Source organism: Cyrtonyx montezumae, unplaced genomic scaffold (genome assembly GCF_038088225.1).
Source record: "Cyrtonyx montezumae isolate F1298 unplaced genomic scaffold, pur_monq_1.0 scaffold_7, whole genome shotgun sequence".
NCBI lineage: Eukaryota > Metazoa > Chordata > Aves > Galliformes > Odontophoridae > Cyrtonyx > Cyrtonyx montezumae.
Window position 1 is genome coordinate 21849494 of NW_027072078.1, and position 21832 is coordinate 21871325.

The 21832-nt window shown below is 51.6% G+C and overlaps 2 protein-coding genes across 3 annotated transcripts; one reads left to right on the forward strand and one right to left on the reverse strand.

Moving 5' to 3' along the window:
- The first annotated feature begins 140 nt into the window (after positions 1 to 140).
- AAMP (angio associated migratory cell protein) lies at positions 141 to 3655 on the forward strand. Of its 2 annotated transcripts, none has more exons than XM_065750505.1 (11): positions 141 to 272; positions 508 to 660; positions 816 to 935; positions 1098 to 1237; positions 1356 to 1500; positions 1586 to 1669; positions 1937 to 2052; positions 2252 to 2355; positions 2603 to 2693; positions 3026 to 3180; positions 3375 to 3655. In XM_065750505.1, the coding sequence occupies exons 1-11, from the start codon at positions 185 to 187 to the stop codon at positions 3448 to 3450; spliced, it is 1272 nt and encodes a 423-aa protein (XP_065606577.1). In that variant the 5' UTR covers positions 141 to 184; the 3' UTR covers positions 3451 to 3655. The 2 variants fall into 2 exon arrangements, with proteins under 2 accessions (XP_065606577.1, XP_065606578.1); XM_065750506.1 differs by having other exon boundaries at positions 141 to 244.
- Positions 3656 to 4392: 737 nt separating this feature from the next.
- ARPC2 (actin related protein 2/3 complex subunit 2) lies at positions 4393 to 21542 on the reverse strand. The gene is made up of 10 exons (XM_065751256.1): positions 21369 to 21542; positions 14061 to 14095; positions 12950 to 13062; positions 10801 to 10846; positions 10056 to 10242; positions 9566 to 9659; positions 7654 to 7780; positions 6382 to 6482; positions 5575 to 5675; positions 4393 to 4838 (listed from the first exon to the last, which is right to left on the reverse strand). Exons 1-10 carry the CDS (start codon positions 21440 to 21442, stop codon positions 4814 to 4816), a joined length of 903 nt encoding a protein of 300 aa, XP_065607328.1. The 5' UTR covers positions 21443 to 21542; the 3' UTR covers positions 4393 to 4813.
- Positions 21543 to 21832: the final 290 nt, after the last annotated feature.

Here is a 21832-nt window from a genome sequence, read left to right on the forward strand (position 1 = left end):
AGAACTGCATTTCCCAGAGCGCGCCGCGCGGGGCGGAACCGTCTCTTCGCGCTGGAGGAAGGGGCGGGGCGAAAGGGAGGACGCGGGCTGGGATTGGCTGGAAGGGGAGAGCTGTGGGCGGGGACTGGCTGAACGGCGGAAGTGGTGGCTGTGGCGGCGGGGTGGGGCGCGCGGGCGGGCCGGCATGGAGCCCGCGGAAGAGCCTGGCACGCTGGACTTCCATGGCGACGAGGAGATCATCGAGGTGGTGGAGCTGGGCCCTCCCGGGCCGGGTGAGACGGGCATCCCGCCTCCTCCCGGGGCACCGGGCCGCTCCGCCCCAAGGCCCGGTCCCCGCGGGCAGGCCCCGCGTTGCGTCCCCACCCCAGGGCCTCCCCGGCAGCCGAGGGCCCTCAGCCCTCCTCGCGGGGGCCTCCTTCGCCTGCGGGGCCGGGGCCCTTTGGCGCTGGGCCGCCCTTGGGCTCGTGGGGGCTGAGGTGGGCGGGGGTTGACCTTCGCTCCCCGCAGATGACCTGGCCGCGGAGATGGAGGACGTGGACTTCGAGGATGAGGGAGCGGAGGAAGCCGATGGTGAGGCATGGGACACGGAGGACGATGAAGGGTTGGAGGACGGCATGGAGGCACAGGATGACAGTGAGGTCACGTTCTCGCTTCACTCAGGTGAGACATGGAGTTTCCCTGGGGTGAAGCTGTGCTGTGTCCCTCCCCTGGTTCCACCAAGGAGGTTCAGGGGGTCTTTGGTATCCCATATTGCCGTGGGGGTTTGAGTCTCTGGGGAACATTCAGTGAGGTGTGAGCATCTCCCTGCCCTGCAGCCTCAGTGTTCTGCGTGAGCCTCGACCCCAAGACCAACACGCTGGCGGTGACGGGAGGGGAAGATGATAAAGCCTTTGTGTGGCGGCTGAGTGATGGAGAGCTCCTGTTCGAGTGCTCAGGTGAGAGGCCCGGGCCAGGTACCCCCGCTCCAATGGGTCCTGTGGCTCTTCCTGCCTGCATTCGCTCCTCCCCAGCTGATGCTCCTGTGGATCTGGGCTCTTGGTTGTTTTCCATAGCTGGCATTTGTTAACGGAATGGCCTCTGCTCTTTTCCATCTCTAGGACACAAGGACTCTGTCACCTGTGCCGGCTTCAGTTATGACTCTGTGTTTGTGGCCACGGGTGACATGTCTGGTCTTATCAAAGTGTGGCGGGTGGACACCAAGGAAGAAGTGTGGTCCTTTGAGGTGGGGGATCTGGAGGTGAGTGGCTGAAGCCCTGCTCCTGCCGGCAACATGGGGGCTGGCAGTGGGACCCAGCTCTGGTCCCCTCCTGTGAGGTTGCAGCCCCATGACACTGTCTGTCCCCTTCTGTGTGCAGTGGATGGAGTGGCACCCTCAGGCCCACGTCCTTCTGGCAGGCACGGCTGATGGCAATTCCTGGATGTGGAAGATCCCCAGTGGAGATTGCAAAACCTTCCAGGGCCCTGCATGCCCTGCCACGTGTGGCAGGATCCTGCCTGATGGTGAGATGCAAGGTGCTCCTGTGCTGGGCAGGAAGCAAGGGGTGCAGGAAGCTCTGCCTCTAATGGTTGGTTCTGTCTCACCAAGGGAAACGAGCTGTGGTGGGATACGAGGATGGAACCATGCGCATCTGGGATCTGAAGCAGGGAACCTCACTGCACGTCCTGAAAGGTGGGAAAGGGGTTGTTTACTTGGGGTGCATCTGCCACGCAGTGAACTCTGAGCTCTGCTTTCGTGAAGAGGCAGCACATGCAGAGGTCGGGGACTGCCAGAGGGAGCCTGGCAATGGGTGTGCTGTCCTCATGGCAGCCGTCCCTTGCCACGTGGGTGCCACCATGGGTGAGCAATGCAGACTGCAAGGGAGGTGTGCTGGGCTTCGAGGTGCATGGAGTCTCTGCAGGAATGGGTGTAGCTCATGCCTCCTGCTCATCTCCACAGGCCAGGACGGCCACCAGGACCCCTTGACATGTGTGGCTAGCAACCAGGATGGCAGTTTGATCCTGACAGGCTCGGTGGACTGTCATGCCAAGCTGGTCAGTTCTGCCACGGGCAAGGTGAGTCCGTGTCCACCTGTGGGACACAGTAGTGGGTATATGTGACCCAGGGCAGGACGGCGCTGGGCTTTGCCAGCCAAAAGCAGCCTGCGATGGCCACTGGCGGCCAGCAGGAGGCGTGCTTGGTTACCACTGCTGCCATCCCTTTTGCTACTGGGAGGACTCGGGGGGGTGAAGTCACACGGCGTTCTTCCTCCAGGTGGTGTGCGTGTTCAAGATGGACACCGCGGCTCCCAAGGCACCTGCAAGCGAGGGCGAGGAGGCAGAGTCCAATTCAGTGGAATCGATGGGTTTCTGTAACGTGTGAGTGGGGCATTGGGACAGAGTGCTCTGCAGACAGAGCTAATGGGGACCGTTCTTCCCAGTATGCTTTTTCTCTTGGGAATTCTGCACTGATTGCTAGCTCCCTCTGTCCTGGTGGTTTCCCTCTCGGGGCGTTTTGCAGTTCCAGCTCTGAGTATTGGGTTGTCCCTCATCATTTAAAGTGTTCCTTTACACTTAACTCCCTGCTTCCTCCAGGTCCTCATAAAACTTGTTACCCCCTCTGCAGGATGCCATTGGCTGCTGTGGGCTACTTGGATGGTACACTGGCTATCTATGACCTCTCCACGCAGAGCTTGAGACACAAATGCCAACACGAGGTATTGCCCTGTACTTTTTCTCCAATCCTGAGGGCTTCTTTGGGCCCAGCTGACACCTCTGGAAGCCCAGTGCTGTCTCTCTTGGAGCCTGGGGGGCTTTCCTAGGGCTGGTTCCCAATTTATGTTTCTCTGTCTGCCCATGAGCTTCCCTAGAGGTAGCTGTGGTCCCACAGAGAGGATGTGCCACATCTTGGCTGTGAGGAGGGCTGTCCCCTTGCTGTGGGGATGGTGAAGAGCATTGGGCATGGGGGGGAGTGGGGGCTGATGGTGTGCCGGGACTGTGACTGACTTGTTATTCCTGGTGCTCTCTCTGCTTCCCCCCTCTACCCCAGTCAGGAATTGTGCAGTTGCTGTGGGAGGAGAACTCTGCTGTGGTGTATACCTGCAGCCTAGATGGGGCTGTGCGGCTCTGGGATGCCCGCTCAGGGAAGATGATCAGCGAGTACAGAGGGCACTCTGCTGAAATCCTCGACTTTGCTGTCAACAAGTAAGTAGGGACCCCCAGGCCACGTCTTCCCTGCGGCTGCTGGGTGGAGGGAACCCCTGAGCCTTGGGGTTCATCATCTGGAAGCATGGATGCCGAGACTGAAGGAGTCCCAGGGGATGAAGTGCAGGTGGTCACAGCTATAGGGCTGTCTGAAGCCCCCAGCCCCGCTGTTGAGCCCTGTCTCTCCCCTCCAGGGATGCCTCCATTGTGGTGACGACGTCCGGTGACCACCAAGCCAAAGTGTTCTGCGTCCAGCGCCCTGACCGTTAGGGTCAGTGCTGAGGGATGGTGGCCCAGCTCTGCCAGGCACCTCACGTACAGTGGGACGGGGGAGATGGGTTTCACCACCCTTCTCCAGCACGTGCTTTGTAATTTTTCAGCCTGCCCTGCTTCGCCCTCACGCTTTGGGGGCCGAGTCTGGGGTTTTGTATGAAAATGTCTTATAATTATATATAAATTATTTCACTTATCTGGATCCCATACACTCTGCTTGCTGGGGGGAAGATGACCTTAGGAGATGTGCTCTGCCCACAAGGGATTTTAGGAATTAGCCATAGGAACTGTTCTTCCTAACCAGGCTGTTCCAGTGCTCTCTGGTCCTAGAGGTAGGTGGGCTTTTTTATTTCTCTGCTGTTGGAAAGGGACCTTTTGTGCCAGTGTTATCCCAGGCTCTTGAGGAGCACAGCTGGACCTGGTTGCCCATGTGGGAGCGCAGCAGCCGGGTCTGAGCTGAGGGCAGATGGTTTTGTTCTGGCTTGGTCAGGGTCCCACTAGCCCTTCCTGGCAGGAGAAGAGATGGAGATTCCCTGACCAGGACGGAAAGGTATGAAATGCTAGCTGAGGGTAGGACAGCTGTCACAGCCCGTTAGGAAAGAAGTGAATACTGCACACAAGAGGTAGTACATGGGGTGCCAGAGCAACACAACACTGCCTCTCAGCTTGGCAATGATGTGAGGGAACCAAGCTGTCTCCATTCTCCTCTTCCTAAGAGAGCTGTTCCTTATCCCCTGACTCACTACCACAAGAGGACTCTCACTAGTCCTGGGCACTGCATCCACGCTTCAGCCCCAAACTGAGGAGGATATAATGAGCTGCAAGCCACAGTAGCTGTCCCCATGCCACAGTCAACTTCAACAGCCCCCTGTGCCTGTCTCCACGTGCCCTTTCCTTGGCAAGGCCACATGCACTGATAAACCAGAAACGTACAGGTCCTTAAGATAGAAAGATCTCCTTTATTAATGAACCCCAACAGTATTTCTTCAGATACAGGAGTTTTGAACTCAAATACTCAGAAGAAAACAAGTTAATATTGCATTATTCTCTTAAGAAATACTGCAACTTATTTCCGGTAACATATTGCAAAGCGAAACAGCTTGAAAAGAAAAAAAAATTAAAAAAAAAAGAAAAAAGAAATTAAGTCAATCAAACTGGAATTAAGGTTTGTTTCTTGGAACGATCGAGTCCTCGCAAGCACAGCTCGTTTCTGCAGATTACTTCCCAAACTGTCGTACAAACAGACCCCGATTGCTTGAATTCCTTATGAGCCCACAGAGGTGCAACATTAAAAGCTACGATTATCGGGTAGCAAGTGCCCCAACCTTCATCCTCCACGGCAGCCTCAGTGACCCTGGTGTTAACGGGTTGTGAATGTCTTCCCCCTGAAAGGATGCAGAGAGAGATCAGTGTGGCCTTCAGAACTGCTTTGGGGTGCCTCTGGCTTTCCTGGGCTGCCCCAGGGTGGCTTTTGTGGGCATGTGCTTGCACTGAGCTCTTAAAGACATACTGGTACTGCTGGTTCAGAGCTCACAGGCACTGCTTGCAGCAAGCACACAGTAACTGGACTACTTGGCTACGGGGAGGGGCTGGCTTCTACAGAGGGCACAATCCCAGCATCCCAGAGCAGAAAGCAAAGAGAAAATACCAGGATGCACAGAACGAGAATGCAAAGGAACTCTGGGATTGAGAGGGCAGAGTCATGAGGGAAACATGCTACACAACCACTGTCATTGGCATATGTTGCTCTGGCTGCTTTATTTGACAGAGGGAGACAGTCCCCAGAAATGCCTATGGCCCAAGTGGCCATGGGCTCCAGAGAGCTGCAGCCATGCCGGGCAGGAAGAACATGCTCCAACAGCTGCAAGCCTCCAGGAAGGACCTGGCCACCCAGCCCTCCCTGGTGGGCTGGGCAGCAGCCTGGCAGTACAGTAAACCCCATCAGGGAGAGGTATGCCATGCTCACGGCAGAAGGATGCCCTGCAAGCACTGGACATCGGGTCCCAATTTAGCCATCCCACAGTATCCCAAAACCAAGGAGCAGAGAATGCTAAGCTGTGAAGAAGCGAGCTTATGGCAGGCAGGGAATCCTGATTAACAAGGCCTTGCTTTGCTACTCACGTGATTGTTTTCATTTCTTTCTTCTCTGCATCTGGACGGGCACGGTTCAGCACCTTGAGGAAATCTGATGTTTTTGCCCTCATACGTGTGTGAATATAGGCCTGCAGGAACAATACAGGGACACTTCAAGATTCTGTGTTTGCAGCTGAGATTCCAGGCAAACCTTTCAGCTAACCCCAGCTTCGAGATGCTCATGGCTGCCTTTGGACCATGAACGCAGCAGCGGAGATGAGCTGGTATCTGGGCGATCTGGGTAAGGGTTGTCACTCCTACCTGCCAGACACTGCTCATGGCCAGGCTCCCCCAGGGCTGGAGACAGTGGGAGGCCTGCCCCAGGGCCAGCTGCTGCTGGAGGGCACAGGGTAGGAGCTACATTTCTGTTCCCTGGGGGGAAAGCACCTAGATCTGCTCAGCTACAGCGGGTGCTCAGCCTCCCTGCCACGCAGTATGAGGGCAGTCAGGGAGACAATGGTGAACATTATTGCCTGAGCTCTGAAAAAGGCAGGTTTCTGAGCAACTATCCTTATTTTTGCTCCCAGAAACTAAACCACAGATTGAAAAAGGAAAAAAAAAAAAACCCTACTTCACTGCTAGGATGAGAGGCGAACAGGCACTGCCTGTACCAAGGAACAGGAAGGAGGTGATGATGCACCATTTCCAAACATAGCATGACTACGAGGGGCAGTGCTGTGTGCTAGTCAGTTCACAGGGTGGGGAAATGAGGGTACCCCATGCTTCTCCCTTTTGAGCTTCCCCAGATGAGATGGGCCAAGCCTCCCATTTTCCCCAGCCACAACCCCTGGGTACCTTTGAGCACTTGATGTGATAGTGCAGGTAGTCTCGGAATGTGTGGATCAGGTTTATGGTGTTGTCTCTGGCAGCAGCATTGGTGTGACGGGGAAACAGCACTGAAAAGAAAGAGGCCACACAAACTGTTACTGCTTCCTGAAGCTATGCATGGGCTTTCAGGCTCCTCCGGTGCTAGAGGCTGTAGGGCATGCTGCTCTGAATGCCTGTTTACTGTGCCCATTACTGAGACACGTCACCAGTGGTGCTTAATCCTGATACTTTAAACACAGGGCTTAGCAGCACTTGCCCACCCACCGTCACACGCTCAAATCTGTTGTAGCAGCCTGGACACAGCTGGAGGACACAGGCAAGGCCAAGTGCCCAGAGATGACGACACCACAGGAAACTGCATGGACACTACTTCAGTGCTGGTGCTGTGCTATGTGTCCCAGATCCAAGGGCTGAAAGACCTTTTGTCTCAGTGATGATCTCACCTGGGACTGTCAGATCAGATAACAGTGAAACTGCCTCTAGACAAGGAGGAAATCTTGCTGGCAGTCCAAGAACTGCCACCAGGCAGCTCTGCCGTAACTGATTAAGTGCCTGAAAACCAGGGCACTGTTCCCAGCGTGGGAGGAGAGCAGTACTAGCTTCACTTTCCTCTGCAGTGTCTGTGCTTTGTCTATGAGCTCTGACCTGCAGGCACACTGGTTTGGGAGACCCTAACAGCATATTCAACCACGATCCCAGTCTCTCTGTAAGAGATCTCTCCCTTTGAACAGCGGCAGAGTTTGGACTTCTCAGGTCAGTCATCAGCACTGCTGCCCAGGAGGAAGCGACTGCTGGCCAGCAAAGCAGCACCTTTGCAGGCAGACGAAGATATTTTATTAGGGATAGAAGTGTTCAGCTTACAGCAGAGAGGCAGAGCTGGAGAAGCACAGCTTGCAGCCCAGGCATCTGCAGTTACAGGTTACATGCCCATGATAAAGAAGCTTCCAGTTTCCACAGTATCACAACAAATCCAAGATGCTTCTACTCCCACATGCTGAACTCAATTTATAGGCCGACATCATATGGCTCACTGTCCAGAGCAGAGCTGAGGTGACTTGATGCAGCAGAGATGCTGACCATTGGGGAGAGAAAGGGGCCAACAACAACAGAACGCAACTCTGGAGGTCCCTTCAGGCCCAGTGAGTCACTTGAACACTCAAGGAATGTGAACGAGGTTTTCATGCAGCAAGAACCTCTCCCATCCCTGAGCATCCCCATGCCACAGAGCTGGCTGCTTACCAAAGGTGATGTAGCCAATATTGTCGCCGATGGCCGCGTCTGTATCTTTCAGCTCCAAGGGCGGCTCCCTGTGGCTGAAGAGCACCTGTGGGGCTGTGTGACTGGCCCGGCGACCCTCCTTGAACTCCTGAACAAAACAAAAGTAAGGTGAGTCCCACTGTGGGGCACCAGACAGCACAATGGGAAAGCAAACAGGGCAACTGAGCAGGTTTCCCAGTTTTCGCTCCCTGGGCCGATTTAATCAAGCCAAGCCTATGGAAAACAATCATTTTTTTCTCCAGCAAAAACAAACCAAAATGCATAGCTCTCTCATATTTTGTATTTTATATTTAAGTGTGTCCCTAGTACAAGCCCTCAGCTCACGGAGATTTCAGCATCATGTTTACTACCATGGGAGTGTTTTGTGCACAGAACACCTCAGACTGAGCAAGCAGATGAGACAGTACAGCTCCTACTCCACATACTTCCAGTGAAAGTGGGCAGCACTCATCACTCTAAAGGAAGGGAAAACTTCAGAAAGAGCTGCAGAGTCTCAATTGCACCAGTTTTAAAGGCTGAGCCATTTAAAGCATCTCCCAACAAGTATCTTTACCTGGGTGTTAAAAGACACAAAAATTTTGAAGCTTGTATGTGAAACCTTCTTCGCCTAGCTCTTCTCTAAAAGAGCCCTGGGAGAACCATTTCCCACTAGGGAGCCTCTCTGACAGCAGCACAACACCCATATCACATGCAGTGAGTTTCAAGAGCTCTAAACAGGGCTGGGAAAGTCCAGACCCCATTTCCCTGCCCCAAGGCAGAGCAAACATCCCTTTGCCTCGCTGACCTGCCCAGTCTGCGCACTGCCAGCTACTCTTGGCCTCTCCTCCCTTTTCAGGGCAGCACAGCACACCCCAGGAAGGGCTGGAGCTCTCCTTTGGAAAGTCAAGTAGTTCACTGGGGTTTCCTTCATGAAATGCTTCGCTTGCACTTCTGCCTGTTTATCCCAGAGGGTGTAATGGTTCAAATGGCTTTGCTGGTTCGTTAATGGACAGATTTTCTCCATGAGGGAACAGATACGCAGCTGCATTACGCAACAGAAATAGCTGGAGGGGAAGGAGCCAGTGTGACTCACAGTGGAAACTCTTGTGGCCAGGCAGGAATAAGGTTTGCTGTTGTAAAAACCCAAGAACTTGGGACATGCAGTCTGGGACAGCTGCTCCCTTGAAGCTTTGCCACCTCCCCAGGAGCTTCACAAACCCTGTTCTGTTCACCCACACCTTCCTCCTGTATTTATAAAGCTGAATTTCAGGCTGTGGGATATGCTGATGGGGAAAAGCTCAAAGCCTGAGCAGATGCCCTGCATGTAGTTACAACATACAAGAGCAAAGCTGTGAGATAACACATACCGTTGCCATCACAGCAGACCCTGCTATAATGAATCCCAACATAGGTAAACTGATATCCAGCAAATTGGACTAGCAACATGCTGTCCACAAGCCCAACAGCAGACAGGAGGTGAGCTAGGCATGCAACATGGATGAATACACAGACCACAGACCAGCTCAGACTGAGCCATCCCCTGTTGTAAGCAAATGTCTCAGTCTGCCATGCTCCCTTCCTCTGCTGCTGGGTGATCCCTACACCACAGCCAGTTGTGTCATGGCCTTAGTGTGGATACTGAAGTATTTATGTGGCGTTTTTCATCTGTAATACATAACATGTTTGATTGTGCGTACCAGCAAGACTATCAGTAATTAAGAGGACAATGCAAGAGCCTGGATTAGCAGTTACACTCTCATGCCTATTAGCACGTTCTTCCATCCCAGGGCAGACTGGAGCCCTGTAGAGCATTTTACATGCATTAAATTCTTGTGAGATGCTGCTCCAAGTGAGAACTGAATTGAGCATCAGATGCTTTCCCCAGTTTCCATACCTGCATAAACACCTTTCCGATCACCACATCGTCATCATCCTTAAATACTGTGCTGAACACAACTGTGACGCGGTCCTTTTTTGCCTCAACATACCTGCAGGTGGGTGAGAGAGAGCTCAGTTGTGAATACAACTACCAGAACTGCAAGTGGATGAGGAAGCAGCTGTGTGACAAGCTCAGGTAGAGGCTGCAAAGCTCCCATCCCTTGAGACAGTGTTTACAGGGAGCTAAACACCTCTGATGGGAGTGGCTAATTCCTTTCCTGCATGCAGCCACAAGTGCTACTGCTTACTTGTATAACACCTGCACCCTGAGGGGTGAGCATTACCCTCACTGGATACTCCTTAGGGCCTAGGACAGGCCCTTATTACCATGCCAAAGCACTGAGCAATAGGATTTCCTGACTTTCCACAGCATCCTACAGCTCTGAGTAGAAGCAGAGAACATAGTGATAGCTGCCCAAATCCACTCCTATGCCACTTGAACTTACATCGTCTCATCATCTCTGTAGTGGATGACAGCTCTTTTCTCTCCTTCTTTGCCCTCCTCCTGGAATTTGAAATACTTCTCAAAGACTGAAGCAAAGCAGTTGCGCTTCAACATGCCGGCTTGGTGCACAATAGCATCTTTGTCTGCAGGAAGGTTCTCCAGGTCGTAAAGCAAAGAGACATTATAACCTGGTGAGGAACAGACACTAACCTTAATAATCTACGCAAGGTCTTAATATAACCAGAGACACCAAGAGCCCAAGCATTGCAGCTACAGTCCCACCTTTGCCTTAAGGCCTTCCAAAAAGCCCCGGGGTGACTGCTTCCAACAACCACTGCCAGAAGCTGTGCCTGAACTTGGTGTGTGACCATGGAAACGTTCCCAGGGCTTTAGCTCTGAGACACACGTGCTGGCTGCAGGCTCCTAAGTTTTCACAGTGAGTAGGAAGAAATGCTGTCACAGGTAACCATGGTTTTCCTGCGTCTCGTGAAATGTCTTTGAGAAGAACAAAGACCCCAGTTGTGAGGAACAGAGGCTTCCTGGAGTAGGGCTGCACTGAGAGGTACAGCTGATGCTGCAAGAAACTTCATCCCTGACATATGAAAGACACCTTTTATATTGCCAGTCGTTGTACAGAAAGCCCCAAATATTAAGCTCTTGATGCATAGCCCTCATCTGAGCATTTCTGAGTTTACTTAAGCCACTTTGGAATTGCATTCATACACACTGTGTTACAGCAGGGTTACCTGATTCAGGATTTACCAAGTAGTTTCCATAGACTTTCTTCAACACCTAGGAAAAAAAACCCAAACATTGTAAGCATAAGCTATCAGAGCTGTTTCTTCCTGCATCGCCTAGGCAATACTCAGTCTTCATATAGAAACCTCAAATTACAGGCATCTGCCTCCCCTGCTCTAATTGAACCTGGACAAATATTAAGTCATCAGCTTTCAGTAGTATTGCCTGCTCCTACTCTCTGATCTCCACTGACAGGGAGCATGCTGTCAGACAGGAGTCAAAACTAGAACTTTTTAAAATTCTTGCTGGTCTTGAACTTGTATGGGCAAGAAAATCTCTTCTATATGCTTCGTATCTTCCCAGGAGAACTGTCATCAGTTTGACACAGCAGCTCAGGGGACTACAACCCTCCCTCCCATCCCAAAGGCAGCTCCCAGGGGTTCAGGATGAGAGAGGCACCACAAAGCAAAGCCTCTCTCTGATTACTTTTAGAGCTGGCGTTGGTCAAGTCCTGTCCAAGCAATAGCCTGCCCAGCATCAGCCTATTTCACAGGACAGATGGGTATGGAGAGGAGACCGCCAGGCAACTTGGATGCCTCCCAGAAGCAGAGACGCCCACAGCACAGCAAAAACCTTTCTTCAAGCATAATCACTGCTGAATTTTACATCAACGGCAATTTTCAACTGAGCTGTAGCTCTGTGTCAATGAGGGGGCTGGGAACAGGAGGTGTTTCGCACAGAGGAACAGAACAACGCTGTGACAGAACTGGCCCTCCTGGGACGACACCATCCACCACGCAAAGAGAATGCACAGGCTCTCTGCATGCCAAAACCTCCTCAGCAGAAAGCCTGCCTGGCCCAGGGAGATGCTCTCTCTTAGCAGGAACCCCACTTTGGCTTCTCACAGCGGGGATTCACCAAAGACTAAACTGAGGAAGTGCAGAAATGAGCTCCATCTTCTCCACGGAAGCTCAGAGACACAGTTTGTTAAACAGTGGTTTAAAAATATAATTTCTATTTAGTCAGCACTTTCAAGGCAGTCCTGCAAAGACCCCATCTTCCTCTCAGAGCCTGTCAAGCTGGCTGTCAGCTGCCCTCACTCTGAGCACCACAGCCGATGTTGGAAAGGAACACACACTGCTGCTCAGCCATCATTGTGGCTATCGGTGTAAGGCTGCTACACTCTGCTACAGTGCAGTGAACATCAGTCTCTCACCCACCACAGCACTTCTGGGATTATCCACTATACTGATCCTCACTACACGTACCAAGAAGGCTACTTCATTTGGGCTGCTTGGCTCTCCTGCTTCCCAGCACCTGCAGTGGGGCTGCCCCCACTGCCCTGCAGTACAGGGGGCAATGTTACTCCTAGAAAGCAGGACGCTTAGTCATTTTTATTCTAACTTTGGTAGGTCTTGCAGCAACTTGCAGGAATTCACTTTGGGTTCAAATCCCCTGCTTCTTGCCAGATTCTCAATAAATTCACATAGCAGTTTCTTTGTCTCCCTCCAAGGCAGAAACCTGCAGGGTGAACCCCATTTGCTAGCATTAGGAGACTCAAACACTAACTTGGGAACTGAGTCACACTTCCTGCCTTACGACCCAACCACAGCTCAGAGAGGTGCCTTCTTTCTACCATAAATGGCCCTCCGCAGCCGGGGCCCATTCAACAGGAACTGAACCTGCTAACTTCACACAGCAGCAGCAAAAGGAGAACCTGTCTGCAGATCAAGGTCTGCACAGGCAGCTGGAGCCCCTAACATGCTCTCAAGTGTGGTTAAGAGTCAGAAGTGCACTGCTGTGGGACTCCGGTGTTGATTTGGTGCTTTCTCTTGCCATTCGGCTCAGAGCATCAGCCAATGAAATTATTTTTGCCAGGCCTCATACTCATTTTGAAGGCACTTTCAGAATTAGTGATGCTCTGACCTTTCAGGCTGTCAGGTCATAAAAAATGACTACTACTTCACAACAGAGTGGGAACACACTCTTTCCTCGTGTTCCAGCAAAGCAAGTCTCCTGGTCAGCACAGGAATGCCAATGTAAGACAGGAATACAGACACTTCTCTATACATTAAATCTGAACGTTGCAGGGCATAGCCTCTTCTGATTCAGCATCTGTAATCTCAAAGCCCCAGATGCCCAGAGATGCTCACTCACCTCGTCAGCACCATGTTCTTGAAGTTCTTTGTAGAATTTCAGAGAAATGCTGACCATCACTTTTGTCTTATCTCCATTGGGGTTTGAGATATGGTAAAGAACTCCATCGAAGTCTACAAAGCAAGCAAGACAAACGTGAGTAACCTGAGTGAGATCAGTTCTTATTTCTGAGGAAACATTGGTGTTCTAGGAACTCTGACATGATTCCCCCTGCCTCAGCCCTCACAAATGCATGACAAAGCTGTACTTGAGTAGTGTCACATAGTGAAACCTGTTATCATTCAAACAGCTGAAATAAGTTATGACACCTGTCCATCATGGGAAGATCTAGTCTAGTGGCATTCAGCATCCCTTTCAAGTCTGCTCGTGTTCAATGCACAAGGACACAAACATGCAGAGATGGGAGCCTTCTGGATGCTCAGCACACAAAGTGACTGATGTGCCCACCAGGCCAGAGCTGAGCCTGGAGGAGGAAAACTCCTCCATCAGCACAGCTCAGGCAGTGCCTGCTGAGACAGCTTCCACTTCACTGCAGAATGGGCAGCCAGGACAGGAGACAGAGAAAGGCAGCCCTCCAGCTACATTCACTTCCCCACAGAGCTCTGCAGCTTACATAGATCCTTGATAACAGAAGCAAGACATCAGCTATTGAATGAATGCTTGTACTTCCTTGACACTTGCCATCCTAGAGAGCAAACTTCAGGCTATAAATTCATCCTGCTTGTCACCCCAAGCCAGCTTTCTAACAACCCTAACCAGACAGTGCTAAAGACCTAGTAAAAAACAGCACCAAGTGCAGGACATGGGAACAGGCAAAGTAAAACAGCTATCCAGCACTTACACAAAACAAAGTGGGCACTGCCTATTCTGACCGCTGATATCACTGCTGTGGGCTAATTCCCAAAGAAAGCATAAGTGAAGAAAGAAAACAGTGGGGCAGCCTACAGGGGACTTTGATTCTCCAGAACATAAACCATGAGCTTTGGAAAGTGCATGGTGTTCACAGAGCCTGTCCCTGTGCAGCTCTCCCCTGCCCCCCACCCAGCTGGGCTGGCTGAACTTGAGCACACCAGGCATCAAAAAGAGAATTCAGGAGCATTATGGAGCTTACCTGCAAATGTTACTTCTACTGCCTCTGGTTTATTTCTAAAAAGCAAAGAAAACAAAGGGGGTAAATGAGAAGTCAAACAGCAGTTTCCAGGCTGTGAAGGAAAGAGGATTCATTCAATTTCTCACAAGCAGTTTTACCTGAAAACTCCTCCAGACCCTGCTGTTTAAGCAGCAGATAACCTTTGACAGCTTTGACTATTGCTCATTCCTAAAAAAAAGTAAGTCTTCTGGAAGCTGGCAGAAATTGCTATTATTTGTAGTTTATTAATAGACTTTGAGATCACAGACTGCAGATTTAGAGTTAGAAATGTCTAAGAAAGCTACTCATCACTAAGGAGCTGCTTTTAACAAGCATGTTCTCCATATACAACTGCCAAGATACAAGTTCATGGCACCGGCTCTTCTGCAAGTTCCATTGAAACCAGATTGAGAAATGGATATAGTGGCTGAGCAATCTTGACATGCCTCTTTAGCCACCAAGGGCAGCTCTGCCAATGGTCAGATGCAAATTACTTCTAGACCAGACCCACCTCCAAGAGTGGGGCTATCAGCAGTCAGCAGAATTAAACTTTTTCAGATGCAGATTTCATCTTGACACACTATCCCTAAACACCCAGATACTACATCAATGACCACTGCAGGAAAAATACTAGACCTGGATTTGTCCAAACACTGCCAGCTGCCTTAGGATTAGCAACAAGAGCACCTTGCAAGCCTAAGGCACACAGCCTCTCACAGTACAAAGATTTTATAACGTCTGACAGTGTAAGTGCCAGAGTCTATGATCTCCAGAAGAGTCAGATCCTGCAATCAAATTGCTTCCAAAAGGTGAATTTGTTGAGAATGGCACTAACACAAGTGTTTCAGCAGCTCCAAGGGGACTGTTATTAATAGGTCATCCTCCACAAGGGAGCAGTGCAAAGATACCTCCAGAACTGAGAGCCAGGGTCGAAAATGAGAACAGGGTCAAAATGCCAATCGACTGCTTTATTTCACAGCCTGCATCCTCTTACATTTCAAAAGCAGCCAGTACAGAGTACAGGCTAACGCTGCTGGATCTCTTTTACAGCCCAGAGAAATCTCAGCCTTCATTCACACCCACCTGAACCAACTGGGAATGCTCCCCAGGTCAAAGACAGCACGCCAAGGCAACCTTGAGGTTGCGACTACCCTGTCCAGAGACCAACTCCAACCTTATTTGGGTTGAGATGGAGAAATTAGCCACCAACCAGAGACTGTAAGTGGAAAGGATGAGGTGTTGCTGATTCTTGAGTCGTTACAGCTGTGAAAAGCAACAGCCCTTTTTGCTGGGAGACTGGAGAGCCTCTGTCTTTTGTGCTGCATCACTGAAGATAAAAACCATGCACTTGAAAGCAGCAGTGTGAGTGCACCCAAGGCAGCTCCTTGAGTTTGAGCCACACCAGATACCTAAGACCACTCTTTCTCTTATCCTCCCTTCCCTGCTGGCTGGAGATGGAAGTTTATAAAGCCTCCCCTGTGGCACATTTAACGTTCAGTTTCAAAAGGGCAGCAATTCCTCAAGTTGCATCTAGCTCACCGAGGACTGATGAAAGCAGAGAGGGAAAAAAATCCCACCGATATCATATGGTCAGTCAGTGCAGACACGTTCTTTTAGACCACGACGCTCAGATTTAGGAATTGGCTTGGATGGCAATATACGTTTTATAAAAAAAGAAACCTATGTAGGAAGCTTTAAAGATAGCACAGTCAGGCACATAAGAGCTAGGAATATTAAAGAGGATGCACCCTTAAAGCTTAGTTCCATCATTCAAACCCAATTCCACAGGCACACAGAGCTGACATCCAGCTCTCAGTGGCCCCTCGAAATACAGCAGCTCACCCTGAGGAACACAGGGAAACAACTACAGACAATGAGCAACGAAGCAGTTTTGTCTCAGAAGGACAAGTAACCCTGCTTGCTCAGTCAGTAGCTCAGGAGACAACAGAAAGATAACTTGTCACGTTATGCAGGGAGCTGTACAACATCACAGACCCAAAGTTGGTTAACAGCTGCGTGCAAGAGCCTTTGTTCTGCTCACAAAAGCTTACGGTGCCACGTCATGATTCCTGCATGTTCCGTTGTGCAACTATGAATTTCTCAGAACTTATTTTCGCACCCATTTCCCAAGTGGCTCAGTCCTCTCAGGGCGAAGAGAGGCTTGAAGGAGAAGCAGGTAACCAAACGGAACTCTGGGGCACTGAATATTCACCAGCTTGGCAGCACGCAGCCTCATAGAGGAAGTGCTCACGTGAGCTGCATGCAGAGCTCCTCACGGCCACGCCGGCCCTGCACGCTGCAGGATGCTCCTGCCTCGTGGAGCACACCTCTCCTCAGCCCCAGCCAGCCCAGGGGGATCCTAAAGTTTTACATGCTTCTATTTCTTTCTCTGCCTGACATCACCAAAACAGCTGTGGTTATTTAAAACGTTTCTATAAGGGAAAAAATCACCTCTTTTGCTCGCATTAAAAAGCCCCCACATAGAGAAGGAGCCTGAACCACTCCAGCACAACAGAGGAGCTCTTGCCTCCTGTTACCCTGCTGGGAGCTCCTTGAACCTGCACCACCCAAACTGCAGCCTCCCTCCATGTAACACCCACTCTCCCATCAGGAACAGCCAAAGATGGCTCCTCTCTCTGCTACAAACCAAACCCAGACCTTTCTGCGAAACGCTGCCTGAACTCTGCAGCTAAAATGGCAGCTTCTCCAAGCACAGCCAGCTGCCCATTTTCTGATAACACTTATCAGGTTTGAAGTCAAATCTATGCCAAATCCCATCTGCTCCTTGCTTATAACAATAAGAAGCCTTGATGGGTTTTTATTCCTTCTTGTCTGCATTCCCCCTATTCATCTCTAAATGGCTCCTGCACTAAGTCAATCTAATACAAAACCAGCTCCAAATCAGATTTTTCACCCCAGCAGTGCATCCAAGAAGAGCCACAGCACCCATGGAGAGATGCCAGCAAGCACTTAAGAGCAACAGCAAATCTTTTTTTTTCTCCTGACAGCAGTTCCTCAATTTTGATTCGGACAACTTCCAAACTTCCCTGCCTCGTTCTCAGGCCACAGAGGCTCTCAGCCATACGTTACAACAGATTTAAGAACAGAAGAACAGAACCCTCATCTTCTGCATTAAACAGACCTGCATGCAAATGTGAGCTTGGCCAACAATCACACTGATAGATGACTAAAGCAGCTCCCACATCGCAATTAAGGTTTGTGCTCAATAAAAGATGGCAATTATTTTAAAAGCTGCAGACGTGCAGCTATTCTAATATCTTGCTCCAGAGGAAGGCAAAAAAATGAAAGGAGCGGGGGATATTTCAGAGCTTCAAGCTTCCAGCTCTGAGCAGAGCCTGCAGATCACTGAGTTGATGCGCTGTTGGAAGAGAGCGAGCCAGAATCAGTGACAGACTGCAGGTTCTCGCTACAGAAAGGTCACCCCAATAAAAAAAATATGAGCAATGTCTAAAATTATCCAAGCAGTTCCTCCCCTCCTGGGCCCCGCTCGACTAACAAAAGCTACTTTGCGTGAGCTGCAAGCGTGCATGAATTCAAAGAGCTCCCGCAGCACGCCCGCCGCCAACTTGAGAAGCGCTCTGCTGTGCGGTAATGGCAGGCCCCACGCGTGCCAACCCACAGCACTGCTGGGAGCACAGCTGGGACCTGCTAGGGATGGGGAGGCTGTGCAGGGGACTGCCCAGGGGCGGGTGGCAAGATGTGCAGCGGACAGGGCAGGGCAGCACCCCACAGCTCCCACTGCAGCCAGTCTGCAGGCTCTGCACTGCACCCCGGACTGCAACGCTGCCAGCAACATCACCTGAGTGCTCCTCACCCGCTCCAGTGTGAGGATTGGGGTTTCTGCAGATGCCAGGCTGTCTGAGCTCCTCCATCCTCTGGGCTCTCACCAGCTTCCCCACAAGGAACTCGCTCGCCAGCCGCATTGGCAGCACAAAGGTCATGTCACCTACCTTCACCCAGCAGGGCCCCAGCATGCTGCTCCAGAGCAGACGAGCACCAAAGAGACCACAAATGGGAAATACCACTGAGCATGCGGGTGCACTTTCAGCCAAACTCTCCAACCAGCCTACAGGAACTGGTTTGCATCAGAGAAGTTGAAGCATCAGCTGTTTTCCCATTCAGCCAGCAGCCACGAAACCCTGCAGATTTGTACCTATTAAAAGCTTTGAGAAGCCTAAAATTCAATGAGATATTTTTCCCCCCACCTCCAATCAAGGGAAAAGTCAAACTGTTCCCCATTAATGCAAATTCTTCTTCTGCACAGTGGGCAAAGAGTAACAATTTGAGATAGATGATTACTTTGCTGTCAGTTTAGGGCAAGCTACATATGGCTAGGAAACCATGCCCAGGGACACAAGCCCTCTGCCACACTTTTGCTGGGATCATTTACATCAGAGCAGACCAAAACTGGAAGGCAAATCTGTTTTGGGATGCAGTTCTCCACTGTGTACTAAAAAGAACTGGACACAGTACCAAAAATATTTTACATTTGAAACAGGTTTTTTTTTTTTTTTTGCCTGTGCAGTTAGCAAAAGGAAGTAAATAAGACAGAATCTTTCAACTGACAGCTACACCTGAGCGTGCCTCCAGCTTCCAGGCAATTTGTCAAGTCAAAGAGAATTAGACAAAAACCTACAGAAGAGCTTATTCTTTTGACACCTGCGGAAGCCCAGCTTGCATGACAAGCTGCCTGACACTGACACATCTGCTCCCAGGGACTGACCAGGTATTCCCCCACTTCAGTGCTTCACAGTCTAAGCTTTCAGCAGCAAGTTCCTCACTAGAGGTATTTCAGCAGATTCTGGTAGCTTTCAGACGTTATTTAAAACCGTGGTTGGCTTAAGGAAGCTAATTTAAAACAAGGAATTACAATCTTAAGAAGTCCATTGCATGCAGCCACCTCAGTGCAAACTTCCTTGATGTTTAGTGCTGGCTGTCCAAGAAGATGAGATTTCCATGGGCTTTGCACACAAAAACTACATTTGGAATTAGCTCTGGCTTCCAGGAGTGACCCAGCTCTACACACCACGGGGAAATGTGAGCAACTCCCACCTGAAGGCATGGGGAAGCTATGCAGGGAGCTGCTGGATCCAGGGCACAGTCACAGAAGAAGAGGGAAGTGCTGCTGCCCACATCATGGAGCAAGCCTAGATAAATGGAGCAGCACATCTGCCCAGTTCATGTTTCAGGGCAGATAATTCAGGGCCAGCTCTCAGCATCCAGACTCACTCCTCTCAGTTGCTGAATCCCTTGTGGTGTGTCCTTGCCCTGACCACTCCGGGTCCATCCCCAGGACACACCTTGGGTGGACAGTCACCCAGACAGTGAGATACAGCACATCCCCTCCTGCCTCCAGGCTCAGTGCCATGGGATGACCGTGGAACCCTAGCTGGATGGAAAAGAAATTTCTCATTAATGAACATGGCATAACATAGCAGCTCTACCCAAAAAGACTTGTTCAGAGAAGTGGATTTCCATTTTTCTTGGTTTCATCTCTGACCTTCATCTATGCCTTGCGCTTGCCTGGACAATGGGACAGTGCAAGCACAGAAGAAAATGCAGAAGTGAACTACTTCCTCCCCTTCAGCAACATACTGAAGGCACAACACTTATCGAGAAAGAGTGCCTAGCTGGTCCTCTCTCCAAAATAAAAGGACAGCCTGTAGAACAAGAGGCAGGGGGAGAATATCATTGGCTACACTTGCAGCAAGGTTGATTCAAGAAGGACTGATACACCAGGCAAGCATGCTGAGGCAGTAGCAAGCTTCGCTGCACAGCAAAATGGAAACTCCGTGGACTGGAGGTGAGCAAGCAACCTCAACCCCAGTTGCACTGAGTCGAGGCTTTGAGGTGCATTCAATCTCCTGGTGGCTGCAGCCTCCATTCACTGCTGCTGCTGCACTTGTACTGATGCAGGGACATGCACACACGCTCCTAACAGCAGAACGCCTCTGCACGAGCTTGTGGTGACAGATGCTATTAACCTCCATATACTTAAGTTTTTTTTCTAAAAGATGCAGCTGGAATACCCAAGAGCTCTTTCCTCCCAGCATGGAGCCAGTGCTTCAGGGATACTTGTTGCACTAAATGATCACATTCAAGAATATAAAGGCTGATAGCAGGGAAGAGAACAGTGCGGTGATCCCACAAAGGCAGCACAGCATAGGAGGTTATTGTATGAAATAAAAGAGCAAGAAGTCAACCAAGAGAAGAGAACAGAGGAAATGGCCTCAGTCAAAGGTCTGTATGCAAAAGGCACAGCATTTCAGAAGCCACATGAGGAAAAGGTGATACAGAAAAAGGCCCCACTGGGGGGTCCCAGAGCAGCACAAGCTGTGTTGCTTGCAGAGCCAGGACAGGCTCCACCCCACAGATAACAGCTCTGTGCTTTGCTTCTCTGGGCTTTGTCCACACACAAAGTGGTGTGCTCAGCGCTACTCAGATGCAGTGAGTGCAGGGCAGCAGATAAGGACATTCACATGAGATGACTCTCCCAAGAGGGACTGTGCAGACGAATGCCTTTAGGGCCCCAGTGCATCATTGTCAGTAATGCTCAGTGGCTCACCAGGGACTGTGCTGTCCCAGCTGAAGATGCAAATGCAGATCAGCTGCCCTACAGCCTTCCCAAAGACAGGAGGCTCGCCGCCAGCCCTACACAAGCAATCAGGATAGACTTATGGGTCCCTGGTCCGGACAGCAGAAGAGACTGACAGGAACCTGCTCCCCACCCCCAAAGAAATAGGTTAAAACTGCTGCTCTGACACATGTCACCTTCCCGTTCCTCCATCCTGCACCAGCTCAGACACCACACTGGGCTTGCTCCGATGAAGGCTGCTAACATCTTCTCAGCCCACTAGCACTCTCCAGCCTGCCTCAACACCACAAAAATCCATCACTCTCACACAGTGCCAGCCATAAGCACCCCGTCAAGCCCTGCCTCACACAGCCTCCCACTCATCTGCCCCAGCCTCACTCAGCTCCACCACCTCAGCCTCCCTCCACCCCGTGCCCCAGCCCCTTTCCTCCCCTACGGGCCCCATCCTGCCCTGTCACTACCCTCGGCACCACCCACGCCCCCCTTCCTCCCGTCTAGCCCTGCCATGCCTCACACCCAGGGCCAAGCCTCGGTGCCACCCCGCCCTCCCAGGCCTCTCCCACAGCCCCGCACACCCTGCCCCGCTCCCCTCCCTCAGGCCTCTCTAGGCCGGAAGGCTTCTTCCTCCTCCGCCCCGCCCCGGCCCCATTCACCGGCCCGGCGCCCGGCCCTACCCGGCGGCCGCGCCCTCGAACTTCAGCGTGAGGGTCTCCTCGATGATGCGGTTGTTCACCTCGAGCAGGATCATGTCGGTGCCGGGGATGGGGAACGGCTCTCAGCGCGCCGAGGCCGGAGGGAGCCGAGCCCGCTGCGCGCACCGGGGACCCGCCCGAGCCTGCGCCGCCGCTTCCGCTCTCGCTCCCGCGCGTCACTTCCGGGCCCGGCTGCCGCGGAGCCGGGCGGTGGCGGCAGAGATTGCGCATGCGCGAGGTCTACCCTGTCGTACCCCGCCCCCTGCGTGACGTCACTTGCCGCCCTCTGCCTACTTCCCCAGGGGGGCGTGGCCATGACGGGGGCGAGGGGAGAGGAAAAGCGGGGTGCCCGGGAGGGGGTTGTGGGGTGCACGGGGACGAGGGGGTTAGGAAGACTCAAATGGAGGTGAAAGCTGAGGGGTGCTCGGGGCGTGCGGGTCCTCGCA